The sequence below is a fragment of the Leopardus geoffroyi genome, chromosome C2 (genome assembly GCF_018350155.1).
Source record: "Leopardus geoffroyi isolate Oge1 chromosome C2, O.geoffroyi_Oge1_pat1.0, whole genome shotgun sequence".
NCBI classification, from domain to species: Eukaryota; Metazoa; Chordata; class Mammalia; order Carnivora; family Felidae; genus Leopardus; species Leopardus geoffroyi.
In genome coordinates this window covers 67,996,508-68,012,898 of record NC_059333.1, presented here as the reverse complement: position 1 = coordinate 68,012,898, position 16,391 = coordinate 67,996,508, and the positions used below count along the sequence as shown (strand labels likewise).

General features: G+C 38.5%; 1 protein-coding gene across 4 annotated transcripts in view; it reads right to left on the bottom strand.

The window, feature by feature from the left end:
• Positions 1-16,391, bottom strand: part of CASR (calcium sensing receptor) — a 79,203-nt gene that overhangs the window by 13,485 nt on the left and 49,327 nt on the right. For 3 of the 4 annotated variants that reach the window (XM_045502239.1, XM_045502240.1, XM_045502241.1), the window contains exons 2-4: positions 15,784-16,206; positions 12,673-12,979; positions 8,852-9,736 (exon numbers count right to left, since the gene is read on the bottom strand). In XM_045502239.1, coding sequence (XP_045358195.1) covers positions 8,852-9,736; positions 12,673-12,979; positions 15,784-15,968 — 1,377 coding nt within the window. In that variant the 5' untranslated portion in view covers positions 15,969-16,206. Of the gene's footprint in view, positions 1-8,851; positions 9,737-12,672; positions 12,980-15,783; positions 16,207-16,391 lie in introns of those variants that run through there. The other variant, XM_045502242.1, reaches the window with a different exon arrangement.

Genomic DNA, 16,391 nt, shown 5'->3' with positions numbered 1-16,391 from the left:
AATCAATGGAATAGAAAACAGAAACATAGAAAGTCACTAAAACTAAAAGCTGGTTCTTTGGGAAGATCAATAAAATTGATGACTCTCTTCCCAGACTGATCAGAAAAAAAGATGAAGATGCATATTTCCAAACAAAGAATGAGAGAAGTGACATCACTAGAGATCTTGCAGACATTTTCAGGATAATCTGAGAGTATTATAAATAATTTAATAAGCAATATTCTAAACAAATTTATGCCAATAAATTCGACAACTTAGACACCGTCTTTGAAAGACACAATCAAAGCTGTCTTCAAAGCTGTCTTCAAAGGAATAGTTCTATAAGTATTAAAGAAAATGAATTTGCAGTTCAGAATTTTCCCACAAAGAAAATTGGCCCAATTCACTGATAAATTCTGCCACATATTTAAGGAAGAAGGTAATACCAATTCCACACAAACTCTTTCAGAACATTGACAGGGAGGCAATACTTCCTAACCCATTCTTTGAAGGCAGTATTACTCAGATACCAAAACTAGACAAAGATATTATTAGAAAACAAAACTATTGACCAATATCTCTCATGAACATAGAGGAAAAATTTCATAACAAATTTTAGTTGTCTACCTTCCTACATTGTTGTAGGAATGCAAGGGTGAACATTCAACTACATTAACATACTACAAAAGGGAACCGTATGATCATTTTGATAAATACAGAAAAAGTAGTTGGTAACATCCAATCTCCATTCCTGATAAAAACTTTCCATAATCTAGGAGTAAAAAGGAACCTCCTGAATCCTCTACAAAACCTACGGTTAACATTACGCTTAGTGGTGAGAGATTGAATGTTTTTCCTCTAAGATCAGGAACAAGAGAATAATGTCCATTCTCACTGTGGCTGTAGAGTATTATACTGGAGGTGCTAGCCAGTGCAGTTGGGCTGAAGTCAGCTGATTCAGACTGAAAATATAATGTTCTAAGTTCTACACTCAAACAAAAACAAACAAACAAAAGAACTTTCAGATAAGGTTGAAAAGGTTTAGGATTCACTTTTTGAAAAACTTACCATTGAAGATCATAAAAATTAAAGTTTTATATAATCAGTTATAACTTAAACCTATTTTTAAAAGCAAAATACTCAAAATTATACTGTGGGATTAAGGTCCAATACAATTTCTCCCTTTGAGGTATCACTGTAACTTAAAAGTCCCCCCCAAAACTGTTCCATATAAGATTGATGACAGAAGTATGCCAGAAGATGAAGAGAGCAATCAACACTTGAGATATAGGACTGATATCCCCTTAATATAGAGAGATCCAGAATTATTCTATTAGCTATAATAAATTCATTCAAAGTAATAGCAGGAAAGATCAGGCCCCCCTTTTAAAAAATAAAATCAGTCAAAATAGATTTTTTTTTAAGTTTCTTTTCTCCTTTTGGGTTTTTTCATTAGTACAAATTAGACTAAAATTTTTTTCCTGATAAGATTCTTAGGAAGCCTGTGTCAATTAAAAAACAATAGATGTTGGCAAGAATGTGGAGAAACGGGAACCCTTGTGCACTGTTGGTGGGAATCAAACTGGTGCAGCCACTCTGGAAAACAGTGTGGAGGTTTCTCAAGACATTAAAAAATAGAACCACTCTACGACCCAGCAATAGCACTACTAGGAATTTATCCAAAGGATATAGGAGTTCTGATTCATAGGGGCACATGTATCCCAATGTTTATAGCAACACTATCAACAATAGCCAAATTATGGAAAGAGCCTAAATGTCTATCACCTGATGAATGGATAAAGAAGATGTGGTTTATATATACAATGGGATACTACTTGGCAATGAGAAAGAATGAAATTTGCCATTTGCAACAATGTGGATGGAACTGGAGGGTATTATGCTAAGTTAAATAAGTCAGGCAGAGAAAGACAGATATCATGTGTTTTCACTCATATGTGGAATTTGAGAAACTGAACAGAAGACCATAGGGGAAGGGAAGGGGAAGAAATAGTTTCAAACAGAGAGGGAGGCAACCTGTAAGAGACTCTTAAATATAAAGAACAAACAGGGTTGGTAGGGGGCAAGCAGGGGAGAGGGAAAATGGGTGATGGGTACTGAGGAGGGCACTTGTTGGGATGAGCACTGGGTGTTCTATGTAAGCGATGAATCACTGGAATCTACCTCCAAAACCAAAAGCACACTGTATACACTGGATGTTAGCTAACTTGACAATAAATTATATTTAAAAAATAAAATAAGAATAAAATTTAATGGTTTCTGTATCTTCATGTCTCAATAATCCTGTTTATACTCTTAAAATCTTTATTGAAGTGGTGTTTTTCCTCTGTCATTTACCTCTTTAATGAAGAGTTAAGTTTCAGCCCGAATTTTATTGTTTTTTTTTTTTTTTTGCATGGGCATTTTCTACTGACTTCTTTCAGACCACTCACCTCCTCTTTTGTCTGTGCCTATGGCTCTACTGTTTTGTTATTTACTTAACCTCTATTTACCCCTGTTACTTACCATTGTCTCATTCTCTTTATTTGTTCATTCAAAAAGTATTTATTAAGCACCTAATATGGGCCAAACAGGCACTTTTTTTAGTGACAAGAGACACAATTATATTCGAGATGGACAGAGAGATGTTTGCTATACTCTAATTTGGTCAGTTGTGTCCATTCTTACTTATTTTCACACTGTACTTTGTCTCTGTGTCTGTACTGTGAAACCATTGACTGACCCAGCAGCCTCTTAGGAGTTAGAAAGGATGTGCCTAAAGGGACAATTTGGCACATGGTTCTTTTAACAGTAACCTTGGTTGCTGCCTGGGGGCAGATGTGGCTAGGTACATGACTTTGGGCAAATCATTTTGGCTTCTCTGGGTCTTACTTTCCTCACCTACAAAAGAATACTACTCAAGACTAGTGTTTGCTGAACACTTATTGTATATAGTCAGTATCCTGAGCACTTTATACATGTTAACTAAGGTCATCCTTATAATGAACTTCTACATCTCCATTTTTCAGGTGAGGAAAGTGAGGCACAGGTACATTAAGTGACTGCCCATGGTCATACAGTTGTTAGGTAGCAATTGGGATTTAGATCTAGTTAGCCTGGCTCTAGAGTCCAAACTTGTCAACCATTACATTATATATTATCCATTCAGCTGTAGGAGTCAGATTAGGTAGTCTATCACATTGTCTATTGCTAGTTACAAAGGTTAACTAATATAAAATATAGGTTGAGAAGATGGGCTTATTTTTAAAGTGGGATCATGGAGGCATGTATAATGCTTGTGGCAACACAAGCGGCCTTAACTGGAAAAGTGATCCATACTAAACGACCTCCAGAACTCCATGCATGGCCTGTACTTTCCCACTCCAGGGTCTTTTCATTGTTTTATATTTTTAATCAACTTCATTGCAGTAAAATTGACATAGGATAAAATATGTCTATTTTAAAAGTACTGAGTTTTGGCAAATGTACATGTCTGTGTAACCACCACTACTATCACCCCAAAAAGTTCCCAGATGTCCCTTCCAAGTTAATCTTCACCCCCACTTGCAGCCCTAGGGAGCTGTGGATCTCTTTTCTTTCTATCATTAGAGAAAGGATATCATATCATATAAATGTAGTAATTACAGGATGTATTCTTTTTTTTTTTTTTTTTTTAGTCTGGATTTTTTTCACTCAGCATGATGTTTTTGGGATTTACCTATGTTACCTTTGCATTTGACATTTTCTCCAAGGAACACTTTCCAAAAATCCTGTCCATCCTTCAAAGCCCATCCCAGATGATATCTTTTGTTTTCTTCTTTACTTCAAATCCTAACCTTTAAGGTACGTAGTGTTTCATCCTCACAGTCAAAGTTTTACCTTGTCCATTAATAATCACTTAATTGTTTTTTAAGGCATATCTCTAAGTCATCTCTTTAGATATCTTTAATATTTCTTTTGACATTCTGTCAAGTTTTGCATTTGAGCACTTAATTTTCTACATAATACCTTGCATATCAGGGAAGGTGGTGATGGAAACCATTTCATCCTTAAAAGCAATGACAGGGAATCTTTAAATTGATAATTACTGACCCACAAAAATCAACATACGTTATAAAATAATTTAGATATTTCCCCAAGTGAGAACACTCTCCTTTTGCAGTTTTAAAAGAGGGACTAATAGTTCCATTAAAAAAGAAAATATAAAAATTTCCTTGAGATTTGTAATCCAGCATAATATGCTTCTAAGTTATTTTATTTGGGGAGAAATATGAGGAAAATAAGAATAAATGAAGGGAAAGAGAAAGGAAAAAAGCTAAAAGAAAGACTGACACATAGAAGATAACATACAGACAGAGAAACTTACAGGTTCTTAAAACTAAACACTGGGAAAGACACATTAAGAGAGAGACACATAGTTTACAACATGCACACACAGAGATGATCACATATTATCTTTTATGTGGTAATATTTCCATCTTGTGGCCTTTTAGGGTATTTCCTCTAAAGGATTTTAAAGTCAAACTTGCTCATTATAAGCATAAATGGGAATTACCTCTTGGCACATACTCTAATGGCTAATTGAAATAAACCAAAGACTAGAGACTAAACCCCCCCCCCCCACTGTTGTCTAGGATTTCTAGCTCTTACACATGGCATCACTTAACACAGAGGGAACATGGGATGGGGTATACAAAGTACCCTGTCCACACAGAGGTGAATGAAGAATGGTTTGCACAGATAAGGAGTCTATTGTTTCTTGCCCACTTCCTACACTAAGAGTGTTGGGAAATCCAGACTGATCCTTATCTCCCCTCCATTTCTTCTGGTTTTCATCCCAATTCACACCCCTCTCCAAATCCCAACAGTATTAGCAATTTCTGGAAAGATCAATTCGATTTGGCTTCTGTTATCACCATGGTTTTGTCACCATGCATACCTATTTTTTGACTAGTGAGTGGTTGGTGTAAGGTGAGGGAAAGTAGGAAGCATGCCTTGTGCACAATCATCCTGAGAGAAGAAAGAAGGTGATTCCACACTTACATGATTTTCCATACAAATTTGATTGTTGGGCATGTGGTCCAGGCTTATCTAATCAAAACCAAGAATACCTAAACCAGAGTGATTGATGTAAGTAAGGGTGGGTTGTTAGATTGAACAGTTCTCTGCAAAGGGCTCTAGGTAGTGTTGTCAGGCCAAATCAACTAGATCACTACTCTTTCTTTCATTTATTCTACACATACTCAGGTGTCAGGCATTCTGGACACAGTGCTGAACAGTCCAGTGGAGGAGTCAGTGTGAAGAGAGAGGTGAGGAGCAGTGGAGAAGGACTTGGGGATCTCCATGGACGTCAGGAGGGAATTGTGTGCTGTGCACTCATAAATTATCTGTTAGTGTTACTTTTAAGGATATGAATTGATAAATTTAGTGGGAAAAACATCAACAAAAGAACTTGTGATTGACCTAATTTAATCAGAAGTTTAATTAGTAAGAATCTATTTCAGTCAACTAAAGAGTTGTAGAAATTTAAGCTGAATATATAAATGGCAAAAATGAGGAAGAAAGAGAGATTGTAAAACGTGTATGTGGGAGTATGACTTGAGAAGACTTCTAGGAGAAAGTGAATTTTGAAAAAGAGTTAAAAATTTGTGGTGGACAGTGTTACATGGGACAAAAATGGATGGTGCTTCAGGTGTGGGATATAATCTAAACAAAAATGCTATGCCAAAAATTCATAAGTGCTTTATGGGGAGGTGCCAGTCAGGTTGGCTTATGAGAGAATTGAGAGAAGGTAGGGGTTGAAATCTAGGCTGAGATACTTACATTAGATTGTATAGATTATAGGGGGTGATACGTTTCCATATAGGTCTTAATAATGAGAGTGAATGGGGGTGCCTGGGTGGCTCAGTCTGTTAAGTGTCTGACTTCAGCTCAGGTCATGATCTCACGGTTTGTGGGTTTGAGCCCTGTGTCAGGCTCCATGCTGACAGCTCGGAGCCTGGAGCCTGCTTCGGATTCTGGGTCTCCCTCTCTCTCTCTCTCTGTCTCTCTCTGCCCCTCCCTCTCTCTCGCTCTCTCAAAAAATGAATAAACATTAAAAAAAATTTAAAAAATAATGAGGGTGAATAATTGCTGGTCTATCTCCTGATACAACAGACATGGCCAACATCTTAAATTCTAGAATTCCCACCCAACTGCCTGGGTTCCTGAGGCTTAAAGGAAGCTTTTACAGAAAGCACACAGGACATTTTGGCCAATGACCACATGTTATTCCTCCCTAGAGCTGTGACCCTATTTTTCTGTCTCCTCTCCTGAATGAATTGTGCCAGACTGTGTATGAGCCAGGAGGGCACATCTTAACTTGTAAGTTGGGTCAACTGAGGTGTCTGTGTGGTGGATATTTTTTTAAATTTTGCCTGCTTTGCTTCTCTTTTTTCCTCCTTTGGTAACACCCTGATTTCCCTTTGGGGGTCCACTCCCCCTCTAACTCTCAGCCTATGTAATTTGAAAGGACTCCACTCCTAGCTTCAGTGATATGTGATCTTGGACTGGTCAATCGGTGTGTTTTCTGGGACTTATACAGGAGATCTTGGGAAATAAGAGCCGAGTAGTAAAGATTTTATGAGCCTGAAGCTATTATAGAGGTTGAAAACTGCTAACCCTGAGGAATAAGGAACAGAGATGGAGATGAAAGCATCTACTTGTATCTGGAATACTTCTGAAATTTTCAGTATTATGGGCTACTAATAATATGAGTTTCTTCTGTTTAAGCCAGTTTGGTTTGGGTTTTCTACAGTATGGAACTAAAAGTCCCACTCTTGACTGTAGCCTCATTCTTACAGCTTTTTTCATATATGCCCAAGCTTTGGTCTTGACAATCTAGATCTTACTTCCTTGTTTGGAAAGGAGTCACTGAAGAACAGAAATGTCAAATTACCCACTGGAAGCCTCTTTTCCCTTCAACCCCACCCTGGTCTTGTCGGCTTTTCAAGAGCTGGAGTCTTCCTTTCAGGCGACATGGAAGGGAAGGGAGGAAAGACAACAGTATTTGCTAAAAGATTGTCCCTTTGTTCCTCCATCTTAAAACTCCACCCTTTATCATAATGGCTCTTGAAGTCTTTTTGGTCTTTGTCATTAGAGTGCTTCTTTGCCAGGGTGCAGGAAACAGGTGATGCAGTGCAAGGAAGGAGACTTTAAGTACTTCATAGAGATGAGAAACTTTAGCCAACAGTGATGTCTGAGTGTGGTTTTCCCCACAAGAGAAGGGCTGAGAAGCACTTGCAGGTCCTGGCTCATTCTGCCAGCCTCGACACCGCTCCTTACCCTATGATAGTCTCTAAAATGACTGACATAGGTTGTATATTCTTTGTTTCTTTATACCTTTTCCCAAGGGTCTGTGGTGGTAGGGTTCTACATACACAGCTGTTGTAGTTAACATTTTTAACCTGGTTGCCTAATTAGAAGCATATTGAAATGCTACTATAATAATCATCATCTGTTTAGAACTTGAAAGTTTATAAATTGCTTTCACATATGTCATCACATCTCATCTTTAAAAGAACCTTGGGCAGAAAGTGGGCTAGATGTTGAGGCCATTTTACAGATGAAGAGACTGACTTAGAACAGTGGCTTGCCAGGGATGATGCAGCTAATTTATGGGTGAGCTGGAGCTGAAGCTGGAGACTGGGTCATTCAGCTCATGTTCAGGAATGTCTCCTCTCCCCTCCCCCTGTAATCATGCACTCTCTGATAGGTCAGTCTGGAACTGAGGAAAAAATAAAAGCAGTATAAAACAAGGTTGGATTGAAAAATCAAGGTAACTACACAAGACACGAACAACTATGTAGGATTTAAGTCAGACCAGACTTTTATCTTCAGAAATTTTATGAAATGAGAAAAATTATGATGTCTCTTCTATGTGCAATTCAATTCAAAAATACAAAACAAGACTAAAGTCTAAAATGAGTGTAGGAATTCCACCTAAGTTCCAGTTATTTTCTATGATAACTACTTCAGTGTTTATTTTTGAAATATCCAATATCAAATCTTTGTAAGGAGAGGTTTTGTGGGTTTTTTTGTGTGTTTTTGTTTTTGTTTTTGTTTTTGTTTTTGTTTTTGTTTTGTTTTTTCCTGTGCCCTTGATTTGCTTGTGTCCTAAGCTTAGTTGGCCTGTTGGGTGGTCCATCACATTATATTGTGAATAATATTTTGGTAAAAGTAGTGGCTAAATGTGATAACACTAGCATATGGAATTTAATAGGTACTAAACTAATACTTGTTATAAGAGGACAATATCTGTAATTTACCATAATTGTAAAAATACTCCATGTACTCCACTTAATACATAGTATTAAATCTGTTCCAGGATATTTAAAAGCTCTTAGGGGCTGGGGCACCTGGGTGGCTCAGTTGGTTAGGCAACCGACTTTGGCTCAGGTCATGATCTCGCAGTTTGTGGGTTTGAGCCCTGCGTTGGGATCTGTGCTGACATCTCAGACCCTGGAGCCTACTTCAGATTCTGTGTCTCCCCCTCTCTCTACCCCACCCTTGCTCATGCTCTGTGTCTCTCTGTCTCTCAATAATAAATAAACATTAAAAAAATTTTTTAAAGCTCTTAGAGGCCATACTTTAGGTATTCTGAACTCCTGGACTAAAGAACAGTTGAACCAAGGCTTTAAACAGATAATCAAATTAAATTACTATCAATTTTGCAGAAGTCAGTTACTTAGAATGTTTGAAAAGGCAATTTGAACCCAAAGCTATGTATAGCAACATCATTTAGATACTGTCTTTTTGAGGTGACCACTTTATCTGTCTTGCCTGGGTCAGCCCAATTCTGCTACACAGTGAACTGCTATCTAAGTGAAGTATGTACCTGCCAAGCCTCAACCTTCTTGATATCTGCGCAGGAACCATTGGTGAAGAGCCCTCTTCCAGGTAAGCATGTATATATATCTTGCAGGGCATGAGCAATGGAATAGACCGCTAAGTAGACATTGTAGGATATCCGTAAATGTGTATAATCCATGTAAGGGGTCTCCACGCTGCTGATGTTCTCGTCCCCTGTACAGAGAGGTCGCAGAGCAGTGGAGCTATTGCTTATCCTGCCACCACCTTCTTCATGACCTCTCAGGAAAGTGTCCAGTGCTAAAGGTCCTTTAGCACCTTCTTGGAGGTGGCAGTTAAAGGTTTCTTCCCAAAACTCCTTGGCAAAACCATTGTGGACAGACTTTCTGGGATGGACTTTCTGCAGGAATTCCCGGAAACCTGGGATCTGTCCAGCCTTCAGAGCGAATCCAATGGTGCCTCCAACCACATGGAAGTACTCGGGCATGGCAATCAAGGAAGAGCTGGCCCAGGCCTCGCTGGCCAGCCAGATCCTCCCTGTGATATTACGCCGGACAATCTCCTTGATCAGGGGTTCAAGGTCTGGGCCACTAGAGAAAACAACAATTACTTTGGCTGTGGAATTCTGGATCACCTCCACCACTTGCTGGATCTCTTCTTCATCAGAATACTGGGAGATGAGTTCACTGAAGTCGATGCAGATGTCCCTCTCCTCAGCTTCCTCTCGAAACTTCTCAATCCCTGGCCGGCCGTAGTCATCATCAGCAGCAATTGTGCCCACCCAGTTCCAGCGGAAATACTCGATAATGTCTGCCATGGCAGTGGCCTGGTGTTCATCATTGGGGATGGTACGGAGAAAGGACTTGAACTGATTTTTGTTGCTGAGGAGTCTGCTGGAGGAGGCATAGCTGACCTGGAAAGAACATAGGATGAATGAGTGAATGAGGTGCCAGATGAACCTCAAGGCTCTGTGGGGTTGGCTTTTTGAGCATTCATTAATTTATCAAACATGTTGTTCATTGCAGATGGGATGAAAGGATGAAGACAACCAGAATATGTTCCTCTCCAGTGTGAGCACTCAAGCATCAGTCAGTCTTTGGGGGAGCATTCTAATTCCCAGTGGGTGATTCTTCACAATGCCACTTTCAGAAATGGGTCTGGCCATAAAGTCAACCCAATAATAGTAGAATCTACTTACCCTTTCAAGGAGAGTCTTTACACGCTGTTGCAAAGTTGCTCCTAACTTCCTTTGTGATGCCTCATTGGTTATCATATATCCATGTACACATCTTCTTCCTGTTATGTCCAGGTTCTGATCTAAACATTTAGCTTCCCCTTTACTATGATGAACACTGTGTCCATGACTCACTTCTGGAAGGAATGCAATTCTCTGTGGGTGATAAACCTAAGGCTCTTCAGAGGAGCCCCAAGGGGTTCCTCTTTCCTAGTCTGTCTAGGTTCTCTCCTCCAGCCTCCAGTTAGTCTCCCTCTTGTTAATGAAGGAGTGTTTAATATTTCTTTTCTCTAGTTTTCTAGAGAGATTTTAAAGGAAACTAAGTTAAAAAATTGGGGGGAATGTCTTTAATATTTCTCACCCATTGAAACAATTAATTTTCTATGTTTAGTGTTTTAAAATGAATTTTCCAATATATTTCTTCTTACCAATGAATAGTTTCTACATGAAAAACATGAAAGACATTGGTGTATGAAAGGCCACGACCAACTTTGCTAAAGAGCATGATTTTTCTGACAAGAGCTTTGATTTTGGAAGTTACAATATAAAATTGACAGTTTTTTCTTTTATCGGCAAGCCCCTTCTTGCTCTATTATGAGAGATCATGAGGTGTAGGTAGTTAGATTAAGTAATTTATTGAGATGTTGTTGTTTCCACAGAGCTCTACTTGCAGACCCAAACAACAGGCTTCTGTCAGATTTTTGCAAATGAAAAACCTACTCAGGCATTTTGTAAATTTATCCATTAATGTTTACTTCTTCTTTTTGAAAAATGGGTTGAAAAGGGTTTTAAAAGGATTAAAATTACAAATATATCTACTATGAATATGTTTCTCTTAAAGAATGCATTTATAATATTTGTCTAGTTTTTAAAAAGAAAGTAGGAATGAGGGGGGTAAATACTACTCCACTACCTGTTCTCCCCACAAAGAAAAAAAAAAAAAAACAACTCTTAAAAATACACAGAACTTTCTTATATTGTGAGAGGGGAGAATTTCATGAATGAGTCAGAAAACTTCTGTCCAGAACTTTTCTAGCTGGTCTGCTTGTTCCATCCACTTGGTGGCATGAGTAGCATAAGAAATACCCTTGGCCTCTGCCCCTACCCTGCAGAGCAGTGGCTCCCAGTTCTGGTGCACATTAGGATCACCTTGGGAGCTTTCAAAACTCCTGATGCCCAGGCTGCATCTCATATCAATTAAACCAGGATCTCTACGGTGTGAAACCCAGGTATTGGTTTTTAAGGCTCCCCATGTGATTCTAACACGCAGTCATGGAAGAGAAACACTACTGTAGATATACTTACACTGTTTTGACTGAGAATTATAGTCTTCATGACACTTTAATAATTCAAATTTAGCTTAACCTTGTCTTTCATCCAAACCATAAAGAATTAAAACCTTTACATTTATATTCTTTATTTACCTTACCCACAATTATACCTTGTGCCTCTTGGCCACAAAAACTTACTTTCACTGTGAATTAAAAAAATACTGTACAATATGCAAAATTTATAAGGTGCGTGTTTGCATCTTACCCAACACATTTACCGACCATTATTAGATCATTTTGTGCAAAAGTTATAAAGCCAGGGCTTCCCCATGGGAAACACCTTTAATTCCCTGAAGTAAGGATTCGGGAAATGATGACAAGTCTTTTTCAGTTGCCACATGAATATAAAAGGATAATGTCTATCACCAAAGAAATGGGGACCTCCCAACATATAAATGTGAATTTATCAAAGGTACTCTTAACAAATTTTAAATATTAGACATTGAAAAAAATAAATTTAAAGCATGATCTATAATTTTAAAATTGATGTAAAGGATGTATTACAGTTGAGCTGATTCTCTCATCCATGGACATTTAGGTTGTTTCCAACTTTTCACTATTATAAAATGATGTCATAGATCTATAAATATTAACATGAAAAAAGATTTGCTCCATAGGGGAAAAATATGCAACTTTGAACAAATGTTTATTAAAGCACTTGTTTCAGTGAATTGTTAGCATTTGAAAATGCAGACATCTCCTCATCTAGGGTGAGTTCCTGCAGGGTGGACACTATTTGTTCATATGTGCTCTATAAATATTGTTGAACGAAATAGAATATTTTCCATTCTGGAATGTGCAAGACAATGATTAAGTTCTTGTTCTGTGAGAAAATATACTCTGCTTCCCCCTGAGCTAAACTTTAAGCCAGAAGTTAGAGAGGCAGAATTTTAAAGGAATAGGATTAGGGACAGATTTTGAGTTTGAAAGGTGAGTTTACATCATATGGCCTCATTGCTTTTAGTAAAGGCAGAAGAATGGTCATTTACTAAAGGAATGGAATGGAAAATAAATACCTGGCAAAAAAGGCAAAGTTTTACACAAGGTATGTTTAAAAGAATTTTGGAAGAGTTGTGAAGGTTTAGTGGACATGGTTGATATTGGGGTCTCAGAAATCCCAAATGGTCATGATACAGTGCCCCTACTAATTAGAAGGGGTTTTTTTTTTTGGTGCCAGTGTAAAGCCAGAGATAGGAAAATAGCAAGCTGTATGGACACTGGGCATGGAAGTCACTCAAGTCCTGATCCCTGCCCGCATTGCCCCATATAAGAAGTTATGTGTACCTGGGGAATATAGAAGAGGCCCAGCAGGTTTGCCACCGCTGTGGAGATGCCTGAACCAGTTGCTCCCACCACAGCTATAGTAGAGGGGATATGCTCTGAGCAGTTGCAGAACTCGTCGAGGTTCAGAGAATCAATTTTATTTTGTGCCACAAAACTCAGAGTGGCCTCCAAGGCTTTAGAAACAGTGTTGCAAGTGTCAAATATCCTGTATCCCAGTGTCATGTTGGGAAGAAGGACTGGGCTGCTGTTTATTTCCTCGATGGCAAATATCATTGCTTGTAACCAGCGAAACCCGCGGAAATTATACCTGCAAGAAAGAAGAAATGGAAGAAAATGGGAGGCTTTCTGGTCAACCACTTAAGAGTAGGGACTGGGCAAAGCTGGGTTTGAATCATGGCTGTGTTATTCTTTGTTTTCATGATGTGTTCTTTGAGACTCAGAGCACTCTCTGTAAAATGGGGACAATGCCTACCTCATATGATAGCTGTGAACATGAGATAATTATGTAAAATTCTCAGCCTGGTGCCTTACACAGAGGAAGCAATGGTAACAAAGATTGTTATTAGTAATAGAATGAATAATTTGTATCTGCTTCATCCAGCAAAAAGTTTGAAGTTGCTGATCTAAAGTATTAAAAATAATACAGATATTTTTAAAAAAGGACTACAGAAAATATAAATAAGATTAGGATTTTAATATGTAGGAGCCTAAAACTAACCTCAGATTTGCAGAGTCACAAATTTAGATTATGACATTACTGGAGGTCAAAGGGGAAAGGGAGATGATAGAGCTCATCTTTGTAAACAAACAAACAAACAAACATGTAGGAAGGCTGTTTACAAATAGTGATTATTTCTGGGTGGTGGAGCAATGGCTTTTAAAATCGTGGGCTTTTGGTTTATTTATATATTCTGTTTTAAAAAATGAGTATGCATTGCTTTTCTTTTTTTTTTTAATTTTTTTTTCAACGTTTATTTATTTTTTGGGGGGACAGAGAGAGACAGAGCATGAACGGGGGAGGGGCAGAGAGAGAGGGAGACACAGAATCGGAAACAGGCTCCAGGCTCTGAGCCATCAGCCCAGAGCCTGACGCGGGGCTCGAACTCACGGACCGTGAGATCGTGACCTGGCTGAAGTCGGACGCTTAACCGACTGCGCCACCCAGGCGCCCCATGCATTGCTTTTCAAAGAACATTATTTTAAATAAAAATCGAGCAAATTAAACAAAGAGAAGTAGGGTCAGTTACATAGTTTTCACTCTCCCAAGATTTAGCTCAGAGTGAGGGCTAGTTAAGTATGCTAAATCAGTGTATCAACGTCCAAAGGAGGAAATGTAACAACTCCACAGGTTCTCTCTTTATATGGTAGGTTATACTACTTGAACTCAATGGCAGGAGGTAAGAAATATTTGCTGTACTCCACTGTGTTGTTTAGGTTCCAAACTTTTATTTTTATGTATTTATTTTTAAAATGTTTATTTATTTTTGAGAGAGAGAATGCATGCAAAGAGGGGCAGAGAAACTCAGAGAGAGAGGGAGACAGAGGATCTGAAGTGGGCTCTGCACTGACAGCAGAGAGCCCAATGTGGGGCTCGAATTCATGACTGTGAGATCAGGACCTGAGCCGAAGTCAGACACTTAACCAACTGAGCCCACCCAGGTGCCCCAAGATTCCTAATTTGTTCCCCTCCACCCAGTTTCCTAACTTTTAATGTGACCTTTTCTCTTAGTCATTTTCTTTATGTTTCCATCACTTTTTTGTTGTTGTTTAGTTATTTGTTTTAAACCTTAAGTTAAAAGTTAAGTTTTAAGTTAAGAGAGATTATAGAATTTTTCTTTACATAAAACATTTATACTGCTAATCTGATTTTACTATCTTTCTTTAATATAATTTAAAAAATATAGTATTCCAGGGCTTTTTGCTTAACCTTAGGTATATACATGGCACACGCACAACTCTGGTCAGCAGGGTACAACAAAGAAGATATTTGTCCAAATGGGTTATATGAAGAATATGATCAGCATAGTTGAAATTCTGTACTTAGTTTTTCTGTATTTATGAGAAAAATGTGAAAATGCTATCTAATTTTAAAGCTCTCATTAGAACATGAACAGAAATCCAGTTTTGTTGGAGCAATTCTAGTTTTCATTTTCATTTTCCAGCAATCAGGGAGACCATGGAAGAGTGCTGGATCCCTTCTGAACATTGCAAGTCTTAGAGAGAAAGTGTTATTTTCTCTTAGAAGTTGGGTAAAGACTTGGGGTGCAGTCACGGTCTCTGATATCCTTGTGAAGGGAGGTGATATACAGTCCATTCTACTCTGTGGAAGTCAGATTTTGTTTGAAGGAACTGCCTAATTCTAGGTGCCATATTCTACCAGAGTCATGATAAATTAGGGAGCCTCAAATGGAGGGAAATCAAGTCATGAAGTAATTGTTCAGAAAACTGAGATTCAGGCCTGGAAAAGACGTGATTCAATGGGATAAGTTAGCTGTCTTCACATGGCTGAAGAAAGAGTTCAGTGAGAGATTTAGATGGGTTCTGTGGTTTCTCCCATCAGTGTTAGGTATATTCTGTGTTAAACAAGAGGATTTCAGCCTTCTATACGAAGGGCTTCCAAAATACTATAGACTGCATTTTGTAGATGCCTGGGTCATGCCAGCCACTGACATTTCTTTCAACTTTAAAATCCTTTTAAAAAAAAATGAGAATAAGGCAGCTAACACTCAAGTATTATTGACCTTTGGGGCACTTAAGGTAAATGGGAGATGTTCCTACTCAGGTTTGCAAGACCTATAATAAATTGCCTTCTAGGTACTTAGTCTTCCATTAAGCAACACTGCCGCCAGATATGAACAATGACAACTCAGTTACCAAGTGACTGGCACATACTCCAAACAGGCCATGGATTTTTCTATTCAGTGTATTTGACATTTTACTTTTTGAAAACTTTCTTTTAAAGAGGGTCATGGAATAATTTCAGCATGACTACCACTCACCATTTTTGAAAAAAATAAAACCAAGTTTGAAAAAAAATTATTTTGGGTTTGATACAGCTTTTCTGCAACCACCAGAAGAGAAGAGACTCTCTGACTTGGCTCCTTTCCTTACCTGATACATTCCACAGACTCTGGCCTTGACTTTAGATCTTGATCTTTGGCTGCTACTCCAAAATGAATAGGAAAGAGCCCCCCGAGGATAATGTCCCCTTTCTTCTGAGCTCGTTGGTCAGGCCCATAGGCAGAAGTGCACCAGGTAATTGCCAAGAGGATCAAACAGCAGCTATAAAATGCCATAGTTCTGCTTTCTCTCCAGGGGGAGAAACAAGAGTGCTGGTGGTTCGGGGGCCCCTGGAACTTTCCCCCTTGGTGCAGTTCACTCCCTGTAGTGGTGGCACATGTCTACAGAGTGATTAATAACAGAATGGAAGCTGTGGTGTTTAAATATCCATTTCTGCCTTTGCCATTGCAGACTGGTAAGGTGGGTGGTCCTTGAGTCTTTAGAAGCCACATCATGTGAAGACTGTGATGCTTTCTAAAAGAAAAGAGAGACAAAATGAATTCACCTAAGCCTAAATCCCATCTTGTTATGATGACTATAACTGAGGTAGCTTAGAATTTCCATTTAGAGAGGTTGAGGGGTAGCAGGAGGAGACAGCATGACTTAAGAGTCTTAGACTATGTTTTTTTAGTACTTCATGTAAGATACAGAAAACGGCA